Below are 12,243 nucleotides of genomic sequence, written 5' to 3'. Positions count from 1 at the left end.
TCGATAATTTTATTTGCTATAGGGAACAGGTTAACTTAATTCTCGCTGCTACAGAGAAGTTAACAACGTCCTGATAGGTTGGTCATAGAGCATCACCGCACACCCTACCGCCGACATCGACGTTATCATCCAACCGGACAAGGAAAGGGACATAAGCGCAGAGTCCATCTCGAAAGCTCTCCCGCGCAGATTCCCAGAAAAATTTACTTCCATGTCCCAGTACGGTTTTGAAATACCCGCCATTCGCCTGCAGCCGGCAGCCGATGCTGGTGGAGATCGAGATTTTCGATGTGCAAGCCTGGCCGGGTCGGCCGCAATATAATTTAGAAGCTGTGGCGAATACGCGCTGTCCAGTGGAGATTGAGGGGGTAAATGTGCAGGTTATGAGTGTGGCATGGCTGTTGCGTGAAAAGATAACATCACAAGCTCAAAGGGAAGGGAGTCGGAGAGAGCATAGTGATATTTCAGATATCGCGTGCCTGGCAACGATTGCTGCGGATGCGGAGCTGGTCTGTGAGATAGAAGAGTTTGTGGGGGCCCTTCGACGGTTGTTGGAAAAGAGGCCGGAGATGAAGAGGGTTTGAAGATGGTTGTTAGATGTAACTCTGTGTTTTCATGATGATAAGCATTGTAGAATTTTTTATATCCGCACAAAATCATGGACCCAGGCTAGCTATAACTAACTGATGACACACGAACCAAATGATCAACCCAATTTTCACAGTCCAAAGACAAGCATGAGACCAGCAAGCACAAAGAGACAAGATATACCAATTAGTGTATTCAAAGGATATCGAAAAACTGTTTAAATCTCCTTTTTAGGAGATCCGCAAAATCATCCTTCCCGCACATAACAACAGCTGAAAAAAAGAAGAAAAAAAGAAGAAAAAAGGCAAGATAAAAAGGGAGCAAACTATCCCTCGTCATCCGTATCTGGTGGATGAGGTGTGCCCTTAGGGCTACTCAACCACTCAATATGTCGGAGTCTTCGCCTAACCTCTCTCTCTTTCAGCTGTGCTCTCGTCAACTTCTTCTTCTTCTTCGCTCTGAATTTCAATTCGCCGGCATCTTCAGCGCCAGAATTCACGGCCGATACATTGGCGCTAGTAACAGCGCTGCTGGCCGCGGGGCTGGCCGCGTGCGAGCTGTCTTCGAACCGATCAAGAGAAACAGCCGCGCTGCCTTTATGGGTAATCTTCCCGTTGGCGACGTGCCACTGCTCAGGGCAGAGAGCGCCAACGAATTCTTCGTTGTGGGAAATCATCACGACACCACCCTTGAATTCCCGGATCGCAACGGCGAGACCACCCAGGAAATCACGATCCAAAAAGTTAGTAGGTTCGTCGAGGACGAGGAGATGGGGATTATTCCACATAGCTCCTGCAAGCACGACCTTGACCTTTTGGCCGCCGGAGAGACCGGAGATTTCATTGTGGTTGGCAATTTCGGGATCGAGTCCGATGTCTTCGAAATGTTTCGAGATCACCTTCGGTTCAAGGATGCGGTAGCCAAGGCCTTCCCGAGAAGCTTCGTGGTCATCGAATTCCTGTACCAATTTGGCAAATCCAAGATCAAGGAGCGTTTCACGAGAGATTTGAGCATTGTGCTTGGGGAGAAGCCCAACCCATTTCCTACACAGACGGAAGTAATTAGCATTGTGAAAAACATGACGCAATAACATTGAACTTACACTTCGTATTGGAAACTCTTCTTATATTTTTGTCTTCCCATCAAGCACTCGACCCGGCGTGGGCCCCTTCCATCTCCCAAATCTATCGGCTTCTCCATCTGTGCTCGATCTTCATCTGTGAGCACGCGTGTCTGCTTCATCAAGACCTCACGGTCATCTCCATTCGCATAGCGCCACTGTAGATATTGATTAGGAGTTTTCTCCATGTGCATCTCGACGTGCTCCAAAGCGTGCTGCTTAATATAGCCAATTCGAAGATTTGGGTGTTTTTCGACTCTACCGGATTGCGGGATGAGTTCGCCGGTTAGCAACTTCATAAGCGTTGACTTTCCCGCACCATTGGCACCGATGATTGCAACACGGGATGACAAAGAGAGGGAACAGGATGCATCGGAAAGCGAGGGCTTGGAGTTTCCTGGATATGTATATGAGACATTTGTCATTCTGAGGATGGCGCGAGTTTGTGATTTGACACCGGCAAGGATCCCGGGAGGCGGGAACTTAAAGTGTGCATTGGTAGAAGACAATGTGTAATAGCTCTTAGCTTCCGGCCGGAGTTTTACAAACCTATTAACAGGTCAGTGGATGTGTTCTGACCCTACATCTGGAGAATGGGAACTTACGCGGCAAGATTGCCCTTGTAAAGAACCAGCTTCTTTTGTTCGTAATGATATATATCTGTGCAGACTTCATCCAAGAATCCAGAGTCGTGGCTGACAATCAAGCTGGTAATATCTGTATGTTTCTTTAAGTATTCTTCAAGCCACTTCACGTTGGCAACATCCAGATGGTTAGTCGGTTCGTCGAGCAGGAGAACATCAGCCTTCATGATCATGGCACGTGCAAGAGCCAGCTTCATCTTCCATCCACCAGAGAGTGAATTCACCGCTTGATGCTGTCGTCCGCCGGGTTGTGGGTTGAAACCGACTTCGTTGAGCGCCTCCGATATCGTGTCGCGGCCGGCCCCAGCGATCTCAGGGTCATTGACCAGGAATTCCAACACGGTCTGATTGGCGTCTTCGCCTTGGTTGTGTTCGACGAAGCAAGTTCTGAGGACATCCTTGGAAGGAAAACCTTCCAATTTACCCTCCGAGATACTGCGCATGAGAGTAGATTTTCCAACACCGTTTCTTCCGCACAAACCGTATCGATGGCCCTTCAATAAGCGTAGGTTCGCATGTGAAAGAAGAAGTCGGCCACCATAACCAAGCGAGAAATCAGCATTGACGATCTCAACTTCGCCATCGTCCTCCTGGACAGACATTCCGTGTTTCCGTTGGTCTTCCTCGACAAAATGGGCTTTGAGCGCAGACGCTATCGCATCCTGCTGGCCTTCCTTCACTAGTGAACGAAGGTACGGACTTACACAAAGAGGTATGCGATCTAGCTGACGGGAATTTACATCGTCGCGCACCATCTCGGAAACATATGTCTTTGTAATATTCCAAAAGGACGAGTCTTGAGCTCGAACAATGCCGCCATGTGCTTTAACCTGCGCTTCTAATACTTTCAGAACGTCGTCGACTGTCGTCTGTGGCACTGATCCTGCCGCAACGCCATCTTCTCCCATAGCCTTTTGAATAACGTCCATAGCTCGTGTGGCAATCTCGCGTACTTCAGGCAGAGAAGCACCATCCTTGACTCGTTGCACACCAGGTTTTAATTTTGGTAAGAATGTTCTCGCCTCGACAGGGTCGTGCACGAGTTTGGTAAGATTCTCCACGACTATTACAGTCTGTCGGAGCACCTCCTGAGTGGTAGAGGGTGTATTAAGAGATCGTTCGAGAAGAGGCGTAAGGAGGGCAAGCACGGGAGACGTCACAATAGAAACGAACGTGGTCTGCGAGAGAGCGTGGATCGCCTTTTGAAGAGTTTGAGCGGACGGCTTCTCCATGGAAGTAAGCAGGAGTGGGATCCGAGGGGTCACATCATCGTTATCGATCAACGTTGTGAGCGCCGACATGGTCTTCACGGCCTGTTTCGCAACTTCATTTTTCAAATCGTGCATGCCGGACTCGACAATGGGGATGAGGTCCTTTAATGTTTTCCCCATGGACTCACGGAGCAAATCCTTCAACTGCTCCTTCTCCTTGGTTTCCGTGCCAATCTTCGCCTTGTTCGCCATCTTCTCCACCAGCTTATATGCGCCCACCGTACCCTGCCACTTGCCGGTAGGCTTACCGAGATACCTCGACAGCGCGGGGAGCAAAGCAGCTACCAGGGACTCTTCCTTCAGACCTGCAAATAGGGCATCGACGGCATACTGCGCGGCTTCCCGCACCACAGCACCTTTATCCGCAAGCAGGTCCAAAGCCAGATGCAGCAAGCCCCCGTCCTCGATCAAGAAAATAACCTCGCTCAGCGGATGTTCGGATGGAAACCTCTCGAACAGAGCACCCAGTATTAACATTGCACTCTCCCTCTTCGCCCCGCTCTTCTTGTCGGTCGCTGCCTTTTTAATCTCGCGGAGTAAGCAATAGTCATGCAGGCCGCTGGCACCGACGGTCTGGATGAGTAGATTCGTGAGGGCGTAGGAGGCATCCAGCGACTGGTCAGACGTCTGTGCTTCGAGAATAGTTTTTAAAAGAGAACAGACCTCCGCTTCGGTGGGATGAACCGACGACGGAGCTTTGGAGACCATCGTGGGGTGAGACGTCGTCGCCTCCATCTGAACGAGGGGCATTATCCAGGGGGGGATCAAACTTTTTTTTTAAGACAAACGGGAAAAAGGGTATCAAAAGGAGTATCAGAACCAAGTAGAAAAAACAAACGGTTCAAAAATTGGAAATGCAGAAAGTCTAAGAAGGACACAATGAAGAGCGATCGAACAGTGAAAACAACAAAACAAAAGCAGACAGCCGAAGCCCTGACGGCGCAAGACGTTGAAGCCGTTTGAGGTATTTTTTTGACCTCACGATCTTATCAGCGCCTTATCGCTGACTCAGCACGCGAGAAAACTCATCAGCTGTGGCTAGGGAGTGGCTTGCTCTGTCCGCCAAGAGTCTTGGCTGCATTAGTGCGGCTGATCGACGGAGAACAGACGGAGTAACCAAACATCGTTTTTTCGCCGCGACGAGTCGGACAGAGATGGTGGTGCACACCCATCTTTGCGTAGCTAGCTTGGTGGGACAATAATGGCAATGTCATCCAGGATATCTTGATATACTTTGAATCCTGTTCTTGTTCTTCGGAAGAATGATTGAATTCCTGAATGATCTCCTGAAACATGATTCTTGAGCCGGGATTGCAACCGGCTACACCTGCACTTCCTACATCCCACCACATCCGGACACCAAATATCACTCTTGAACACCTCCCGTTGAACAGGCTCAACTGGTAGAAACTACATCGAAACATTGATACCAATCCGATCGGCTGTCGGGTCTGGAACTCTACCTTGAAACGGTGATTACAATGTGGAGCAGAGTCGACTTCCTTTGGCCTCTGCTGTCCGTAAGGACGCGCCGGCGTGTTAGATAAGGATCAATCGCCAGATGATCACACCATCAGTCGTTCAAGAGTGCGAACGCTGGGTCCTGCCTTGCAGCATATTACCACAGAGTAGCGTACTACTCTCATCTCCTGCACCTGAGACGGCTGCAAGGCCGATCGCGTGGGACAGGGGGGTGGTATTGGCAAACGTTGCCCCTTGGAGGCCCCTATCGCGACCGTATCCCAGAATCTGTTATGGATGAGCGGTTACGAACGTCACCATGTTAGAAGTCATATAGCACATATATCCCTACGTAGAGGACCGAACTCGGTGTCTGCAATGGGACAAAGAGATCTCCGGTCCAACCACTCTGTCCCTTAGCTTCTTTGCATCTTGGCCTGTGTACATCTAGGTACCTATTATACCTAGGTCGATCTTAGGAAAATGGAGCCCGCTTGCCCATTCCTATTGATTCGTTGATCTCTTTGTATTCCAATTCCTTTAGAAGTTCCTGTGTCGGAACTTCCACCTAAATCTTTTGTTTCTTTAGCTATTTGAACTAATTCCTACAACGATCATATCGCAAGACTGGTTTTGCTTTGAATTCCATGGCACAAGAGCGGTTCCATACTCAGAATAAATCACCGGCTCTGGCTTTCCTTCTCAGGCACTCCGGACCTGTGATGGTTCACATCTTCCATGGTAGCTTTTCCTGTCTCCTAAAACTTTCCCTTAAACTTTCCACTTATTTTTACAGGATTGTTACCTTACCAGGAGATATCTGCATTGTTTGCATCGTCGCATCCAATCCTTTTGGAGTGTCTGGCATCCGACATTCGCTTCATATGGCTGGAAGGAGTATGACAAGTAGGTCATGCAATCACCAGCCCTGCCATCAGATACGGTCCAGCCCAGCCTTGTCTCCTGCTGCCCGCGGCCCAGTCATCAGCACGATGAAGGCTACCATTTCTCCAATCTCCCAAGGTTTGAACATGGACGTTCCACCAGCTTCCGGCCTTCTCCAGATGAGTGCCGGTGCCGCTTTGACTTGGAGAAGGCGGAGAGTGACATTCTCATCGTCCCTCCCTGGAAGGTTCTCGCTGCCAGGTTGACGGTGGGGTGATGCCAAGGGGTTTTACGAACCTCACTCGAGTGATCCCTGCTGCTCGATGTCTTGCACCTGGGGCAGTGTTGCATTTTTTTTTTCCTCAATGGCTATAAATATCACTTCTCTACAGGCGTACAGCCAATGTTGCCCTCTATTCTCACAGCTTCCTCGTAATCTTTCGTCCGTCGAGGGAAGCACTCTACTGTGCTCCACGCACACATTAGAAGCTAGCTGCCTATGCAAGCTATTGAGTACTCACTATCCCTCTTCTCATCGGCTTTCGCTTGGGTATGAAGGCGCCGTACGGGTCTCTCGGATGTCGCCTGAAGTGTGCATGCATTCGCAAAGACAGCCTACATGGATTATCTGTGAATTTTGCCTGCACGAGGTTTACTAAACCTGAGTGATAAGCAGATGTCGGAGCGGCAAATCCACCGTTGCCCGGAAGCCGGCGCGGAGAACCTCTCTCTTCCCTGCGATACGAGATCCCCTGGCCGGCTTCAAGATGAGGTTTCTCTTGCATATCCGCCTCGTAATGAACAGATATAAAAAGCTCCTTTCTCATCGCCCGTCCCTCCCCTTTTTTTTAGTCAAGAGGCATTCACACAAGTTCCCATTCTTTCCCCATCAGGATTGAACTGCATTCCTCTGATCAAAATGCATATCCTCTATCTTTTCTTTCTGTTCCTCTCGACCTGTCTCGCCGCCGACACCGTAAATCTTGAGGGACTGTTCTCCATTGTCGAGGACTACTTCGGCGAGACCGCGATATCCTCTCCCGCTGCCAATTCAACCACCGTACGCGTTGGTTTCGACAGGGTAGACCAACGCCTGCACAAAGATTGGCTCTTCACCAAGGTCGATTCTAACCGTTCGTGGTACACTATCGAACACCCGGTAGCCGACGGTTTTATCCATTTCCCAGAGATCAAGGCCGGCGCACAGGCGGTCGTCACCCCAACCGCGTCATCTTTTTTCGAGGTGATTGCCAGGTCTAATGCACGTTTCACCATCCAGCCGGTCGAGCAACCAGATCCAAACAATCCGCTGTACTGGTATGTTGGGGAGTTCAGGAGCGGGGAGGAGAGAGTGCTGAGGCTCAAGAGCGGTCGTCATGATCCTGGCTTCAGTCTCATTCCGCACAACTCCGGTTGAAAGGCGCTGCGCCCCGGGGGTGGGGGGGGGGGCGGGGTGTGGTGGTAGCAATGGCCTGGCGACCGGTAAGACATGTCCAAGCTCGAATGAGAACTCCGTGCGTGATGGGCTCAATTCGCTGATAGTTCGTCAAATTTGGATGTCTTAGCGGATTACAAAAATTGTACGGCAGAGAGCCTGGTTCGGAAGGCCTCTAACAAGCTACGCGCTAGATATCATGCTGAACTGCAACATTGCTCCTGTTATCCTTTTTTTTTTTTCGCTTCTATTGATTCCGGCATGCCCCTCGCAAGCTCGAGATTATCAGCTGCGTTGGGACTTCTGGAGGATACTTTACCCTGTACATAGCCGTTCAAATGTTTATGAGGTGGCCCGTGGTCCCTAAGCAGAGGGATCGAGTTTAGCTCGTATGAAACAATTGTTAACGGATTGTGTCGTCTCGCGAAAGCTATAATGCTGGGCACCAAAGATGACATTCGATCTGTCTGTCTCTATCATTCCTGCTCACTAGATGAACGTGAAAATGCTGCAAGTTATTGCGCTTTGTATGTGTATAGAAGTGATCGGTTCAGCGATAGATTACGTTAATTGAGACCTCATAATGGGCAACGTCTGCACGGAGTGATATCTATATTACAACCCATATCCGGCCCGGCATTTTCTTTCATTAGTATCCATTTCCTCATGCAACTCGTTTGTTTCTTCAAATATGCTCGATCAGGTCAGCATGCGAGATTTTCGTTCTCAGAGTAAAAATAGGGAGAAAGAAAAAAACAAAAAAGGGGTAACACAAATTATTGGGCTCCGTACGGACTTAAGACGCGCTCGAATGAAAAGTACCCGAAGACAGATCCAACACGGGATGTTATGTATGTACGTTTGCCAAAGGTGGATATGTTGAAAGGCGGTCCGAAAAAGAGGAAAAAGCAAAATAGGCCTGCCGGAGGTCTATTGTTGAGGGGAAGTGCGAGAAACCAATAACAGTTGTGTCGAAAAAGACTGTGCACCATGGCTTAAAGGTACTGCGGGACTACGGAGTGTGCGTCATTCACATTAAAACACAGTCTCCATCATTCTGATGCTGCTTGCTGACAGCTGACCGCGATACCCTTGTCTTCTGCATTTTCGCGCCGCCACGCTTCAGATCCTCAAGACGCTCACGGGCTTTGAGGAAATTTTGTGCTGCAAAAGAACAAAAAAGAAACCGTTAGCATTCCAACATTTCCAATGTATAAAAGTCCGGAGGAAGAATATTTCTTACATGATGCCTTCCAATACCATCTTTTTGCATCCTCCAGGTTCGCAGGAACGCCAATCCCCACCTCGGTGAAATAGCCCATCGCGTATTCCGCCTTCGCCAATCCGGCTACAGCGGCTTTGCGCGCCCAGAGATACGCTTCTGTGTCGCTCTGCTGGAGAATGCCCTCCGCTCCGGTGAGATACCATCCACTGAGCGACAGCTCGCTCTGGTGCTCTCCCTGCGCAGCGGCACGCGTGTACCAGAAGATGCTCTGGCGCGGATCGACGGGGCAGCCCATGAGACCGTACTCGTAAGCAGCGCCAAGACGGTACTGGGAGAACTTGTACCCCAGATCGGCAGCCTGATGCAGCAATTCCAGTGCGTAATTTTCGTCGCGGATGATGGCGTCATTTCCGCTGGGATTATCATAAAGGAGTGCCAGCTCATGAAGCGCGTGGGGGTTATCTGCATCGGCACGTTCAGCCGCCCGCTTCAGCCACGATAGGGCTTCTCTAGGATTCCTCGCCTGCCCGAGAAGGCCCTTCAACAATATCATTCCCATCTTGTACATTGCAGGGGTGTCCCCGAAGGCGGCGGCTCGACGATACCACTGTACGGCCTTCATGGGATCTCTTCTCGTGCCTCCGCCTCCCTCGTGGCCCATCTCGCAGCACACGGCAAGCCGGTAGGCGGATTCAGCATGGCCCAGTTTCGCCGCTGACTGGTACAGATTGAAAGCCTCCTTCGGGTCGACCTCCAATCCCAAGTGGCCCTGGCCGTAACAGTCCGCCAAGTAAAACATGGCATCGGGGTAGCCCGAGCTCACGAGTTTCTTCACGATCTTGTGGGCATCCAAGATGTATCGTTCGCGATTCTTGTTTCTGGTCTTGGTGTCGGCTCTACCGCCATCGTCGATGAGGTAGACAGACCCTTCGACTAGCTTTTTCGCGAGGAGCAGCTGTGTTTGGTGATCTGAGGGATTGCTTCGAGCAGCCTGCTGGAGTCGTCTGAGCTCGTCGAGGGTGATATGTCCCGGATCGGCGCCTGGTGGGGCGGTGGAACCTGGTCTTGGCTGTGGCGCAACACCTGACTGACTGTCATACTGTCTCACCGGCGCCGGCTTCGACGCTTGATCAAGGCCAGGACGGAAGGGAACGCGGTTGTGAGGAATGGCGTCGGGAGGAGGGTATTGCCCTCGCCCTCCCATCTGCATATCCTGGGGGGTAGGGTACCCGTGTCTATAATCAAGTGATGGCCGGCGTCCAATATCGTTAGGCATCGGTTGCTGGTATTGATTCGGAGGAGGCCGCGGTGCATAACCAGGCCTGCCCGAGCCCGGACCTGGACCTGGGCCTGGACCTGGGCGTGGGGTCATTCCACGATTTTCCGGTGGTCTCGAGTAAGGGTCGTCCGCCGGATAGCCATAACCATCGTTTTGTGGAGCGAAATGAGGAGACATTTGAGGTTGATCGTACTGGTACCCAGTTTCTTCATATTGGCTCTGGCTCACTGGTGGCGGTCGGTACGGCTGTATGATTCCATTTTGCGGTTGATAGGCGGTATATGCTGGCTTGGGGTCCGCCTGAGAGGTATCAGGTCCCTTGGAATTGTCTTGAGGTATCAGGGATTCTTCACGAGATCCCCCAGCCCCAGAGTTGTCCATGGCACTAAAGTTGGGCATATCAGTTTCCTGATCACCAGAGTCCAGATAGTGGTCAAAGAAATCGTCAGTGTCGTCATTATCTTCGTCACTTTTACTAGCGGCGGCAGCGTTATGTTCCTCGGGGACGGGAGGTACGCTCGGGGGTGCAGATGCCTCTGGTTTTACTCCGGTGGTGGTTGCAGGTCTGGGAGGGATGGCCCCGGGACCTCCTTGCTCAAAGCTAGAACGGGGTTCTTGCCATGATTGCTGTCCTGGGTATCTTGGCTGGCCCGTCGCGGGCGATGCGTTCATTGGCATCGTTGCACTGCGTTTAGGGGGCAACAACTCGGGCGCGACATGCTCAGGAGGTGCTGAATAAGAATCCTGAGCTGGAGAGTCGGCAATGGGCCACCCTGGTTGACGGTTGGTGATCAAGGGAGGAAGGGGGTCCTGGTGGTGGTGATATTGGGGAGGTCGTTGACGGTTAGAATTCGATGTATGTGGACGCATCTCTGGAGGCTTGACAGGGCCTGGCCCGTCGCTGATGTCCAAAGCTCCCATACCTGGCTCAATGCCTAGGTCAAAAGAGTTTCCTCGTTTCTTCGTTGGGAAGGCTGGAAATGGACTATCCCACGGCCTGTTTTTCAAGGAATTGGCGGATCTAGGGGCGGGCTCGATGCCTTGAAGAGCGATGCTGAGCGTCAATTTATTTGGGTAGCAAATTCAGGGCGCAGGCAACCTACCATCATTTGTTGGATTGCGGAAAGGTGGAGGACGATTTGGCGGTCTGTTTGGCGCAGGCTGGGGAGGGCGTCGTTGGGGATTTGGATAGCCGTTGTACTCGTGCGCGTGGGGAGGGTGGCCACGGGGCGGTGGTGGCCTCTGTCGATGCTGAGCCTCATAATGTCCGTAGTCGTCCCGCGCATGATATCCTTCGGGGCCGCCGTATTGATATGAATCGTACTCATCATAAGCGGCTCCTTGAGGGCCACTGTAACCACCCTGACCATATTCGGGCCACCCACGGTTCGGCGGTGGCGGTGGCCGGTTGCCGTACTGTCTAACGGGAGGAGGGGCGCGCTGTGGAGGAGGGCGCTGAGGGTACGCCATATCTCCGATTCGATCGAACGAGTCGCCCTATCTACGAAGGGACGGGAGCGTGGCCAGTTGCTAGCTTGGCCGCTTTGCAGAACGAGCGGGTGCGAGACAGATTTACTAGAAGAATAAATATTATCAGCACCACGATGAAGCGCAGGTGGCACACATATTTCCATATATCCCGTACCCGAAAGCCCCGAAATGGACTGACAACACACAAAGAGCGGGAACACGTGCGAAAGTTATCAAGTGCAACGAACGGAGTCTCGAACATTCAAATCAAAACACACAGCCCGTGTGCGAATTGAATTTTCGCGAAAAGGGGAGGCTTTGTTGTGCTGGGAGATGGAACGGCGGGCCTAGCCGCCGGGCGGACCAGGGGCACGCCGCGAGTTATTTGGATTTAAGGGAAAGGTTGGACTTCGGATGTAACTTAAAGCAGGCTGCTGGCTGAGACGGACCAATCGTCAACCCTGGGAAAAGGACTGCGGCTCCAATCAGGGCTGCCGGGGAGAGTTTGATTCTGGAAAGCTTCGAATGCCGGGGAAAAAAAGACTAAATTGTAAGTAGTCGTGGCTAGGAAAGTAATGATGGACAACAGGGAGAAAAAGAGAGAGAGAAAAAAAAAAGAGAGAGAGAGAGAGAAAAGAGAGAGAGAGAGAGAGAAGAGAGAGAGAGACGGAGAGGAGAGATGGTAAGATAGTGAAAAGGTCACGGAGAGAAAAATCTCACGAGACCGTGCAGGAAACAACGGGCGGCGGAGACCTGCAGTGAGGCCGGCCTTCAGCACAGTTTGGCCCCGCTCTCTCGCACGCAAAGTGGAGGTTCTCCAGGGCAAAAGGCGCCGGCCGTGGTTGAGTTTGCGAATTAGCGAGTT

General features: G+C 51.4%; 5 protein-coding genes across 5 annotated transcripts; 3 read left to right on the top strand and 2 right to left on the bottom strand.

The window, feature by feature from the left end:
• Positions 1-263: 263 nt before the first annotated feature.
• Positions 264-584, top strand: CIMG_10090 (uncharacterized protein; the record flags this gene model as incomplete). Its single annotated transcript, XM_001239067.1, has 1 exon — positions 264-584. The coding sequence occupies one exon, from the start codon at positions 264-266 to the stop codon at positions 582-584; it is 321 nt and encodes a 106-aa protein (XP_001239068.1).
• A 26-nt stretch (positions 585-610) lies between these two features.
• On the bottom strand, positions 611-4,547 carry CIMG_10089 (mRNA-nucleus export ATPase). The gene is made up of 3 exons (XM_001239066.2): positions 2,314-4,547; positions 1,691-2,257; positions 611-1,631 (listed from the first exon to the last, which is right to left on the bottom strand). Exons 1-3 carry the CDS (start codon positions 4,371-4,373, stop codon positions 914-916), a joined length of 3,345 nt encoding a protein of 1,114 aa, XP_001239067.2. The 5' UTR covers positions 4,374-4,547; the 3' UTR covers positions 611-913.
• Positions 4,548-5,731: 1,184 nt separating this feature from the next.
• Positions 5,732-6,235, top strand: CIMG_13540 (uncharacterized protein; the record flags this gene model as incomplete). Its single annotated transcript, XM_004444604.1, has 1 exon — positions 5,732-6,235. The coding sequence occupies one exon, from the start codon at positions 5,732-5,734 to the stop codon at positions 6,233-6,235; it is 504 nt and encodes a 167-aa protein (XP_004444661.1).
• Positions 6,236-6,888: 653 nt separating this feature from the next.
• On the top strand, positions 6,889-7,386 carry CIMG_10087 (uncharacterized protein; the record flags this gene model as incomplete). Its single annotated transcript, XM_001239064.2, has 1 exon — positions 6,889-7,386. The coding sequence occupies one exon, from the start codon at positions 6,889-6,891 to the stop codon at positions 7,384-7,386; it is 498 nt and encodes a 165-aa protein (XP_001239065.2).
• Positions 7,387-7,953: 567 nt separating this feature from the next.
• CIMG_10086 (chitin synthase activator) lies at positions 7,954-11,521 on the bottom strand. The gene is made up of 2 exons (XM_001239063.2): positions 8,648-11,521; positions 7,954-8,568 (listed from the first exon to the last, which is right to left on the bottom strand). Exons 1-2 carry the CDS (start codon positions 10,827-10,829, stop codon positions 8,435-8,437), a joined length of 2,316 nt encoding a protein of 771 aa, XP_001239064.2. The 5' UTR covers positions 10,830-11,521; the 3' UTR covers positions 7,954-8,434.
• Positions 11,522-12,243: the final 722 nt, after the last annotated feature.

This window comes from Coccidioides immitis (assembly GCF_000149335.2).
Source record: "Coccidioides immitis RS genomic scaffold supercont3.5, whole genome shotgun sequence".
Classification (NCBI taxonomy): domain Eukaryota; kingdom Fungi; phylum Ascomycota; class Eurotiomycetes; order Onygenales; family Onygenaceae; genus Coccidioides; species Coccidioides immitis.
Note: the sequence above shows the minus strand (reverse complement) of the source record. Positions and strands in the feature narration are given on the sequence as shown.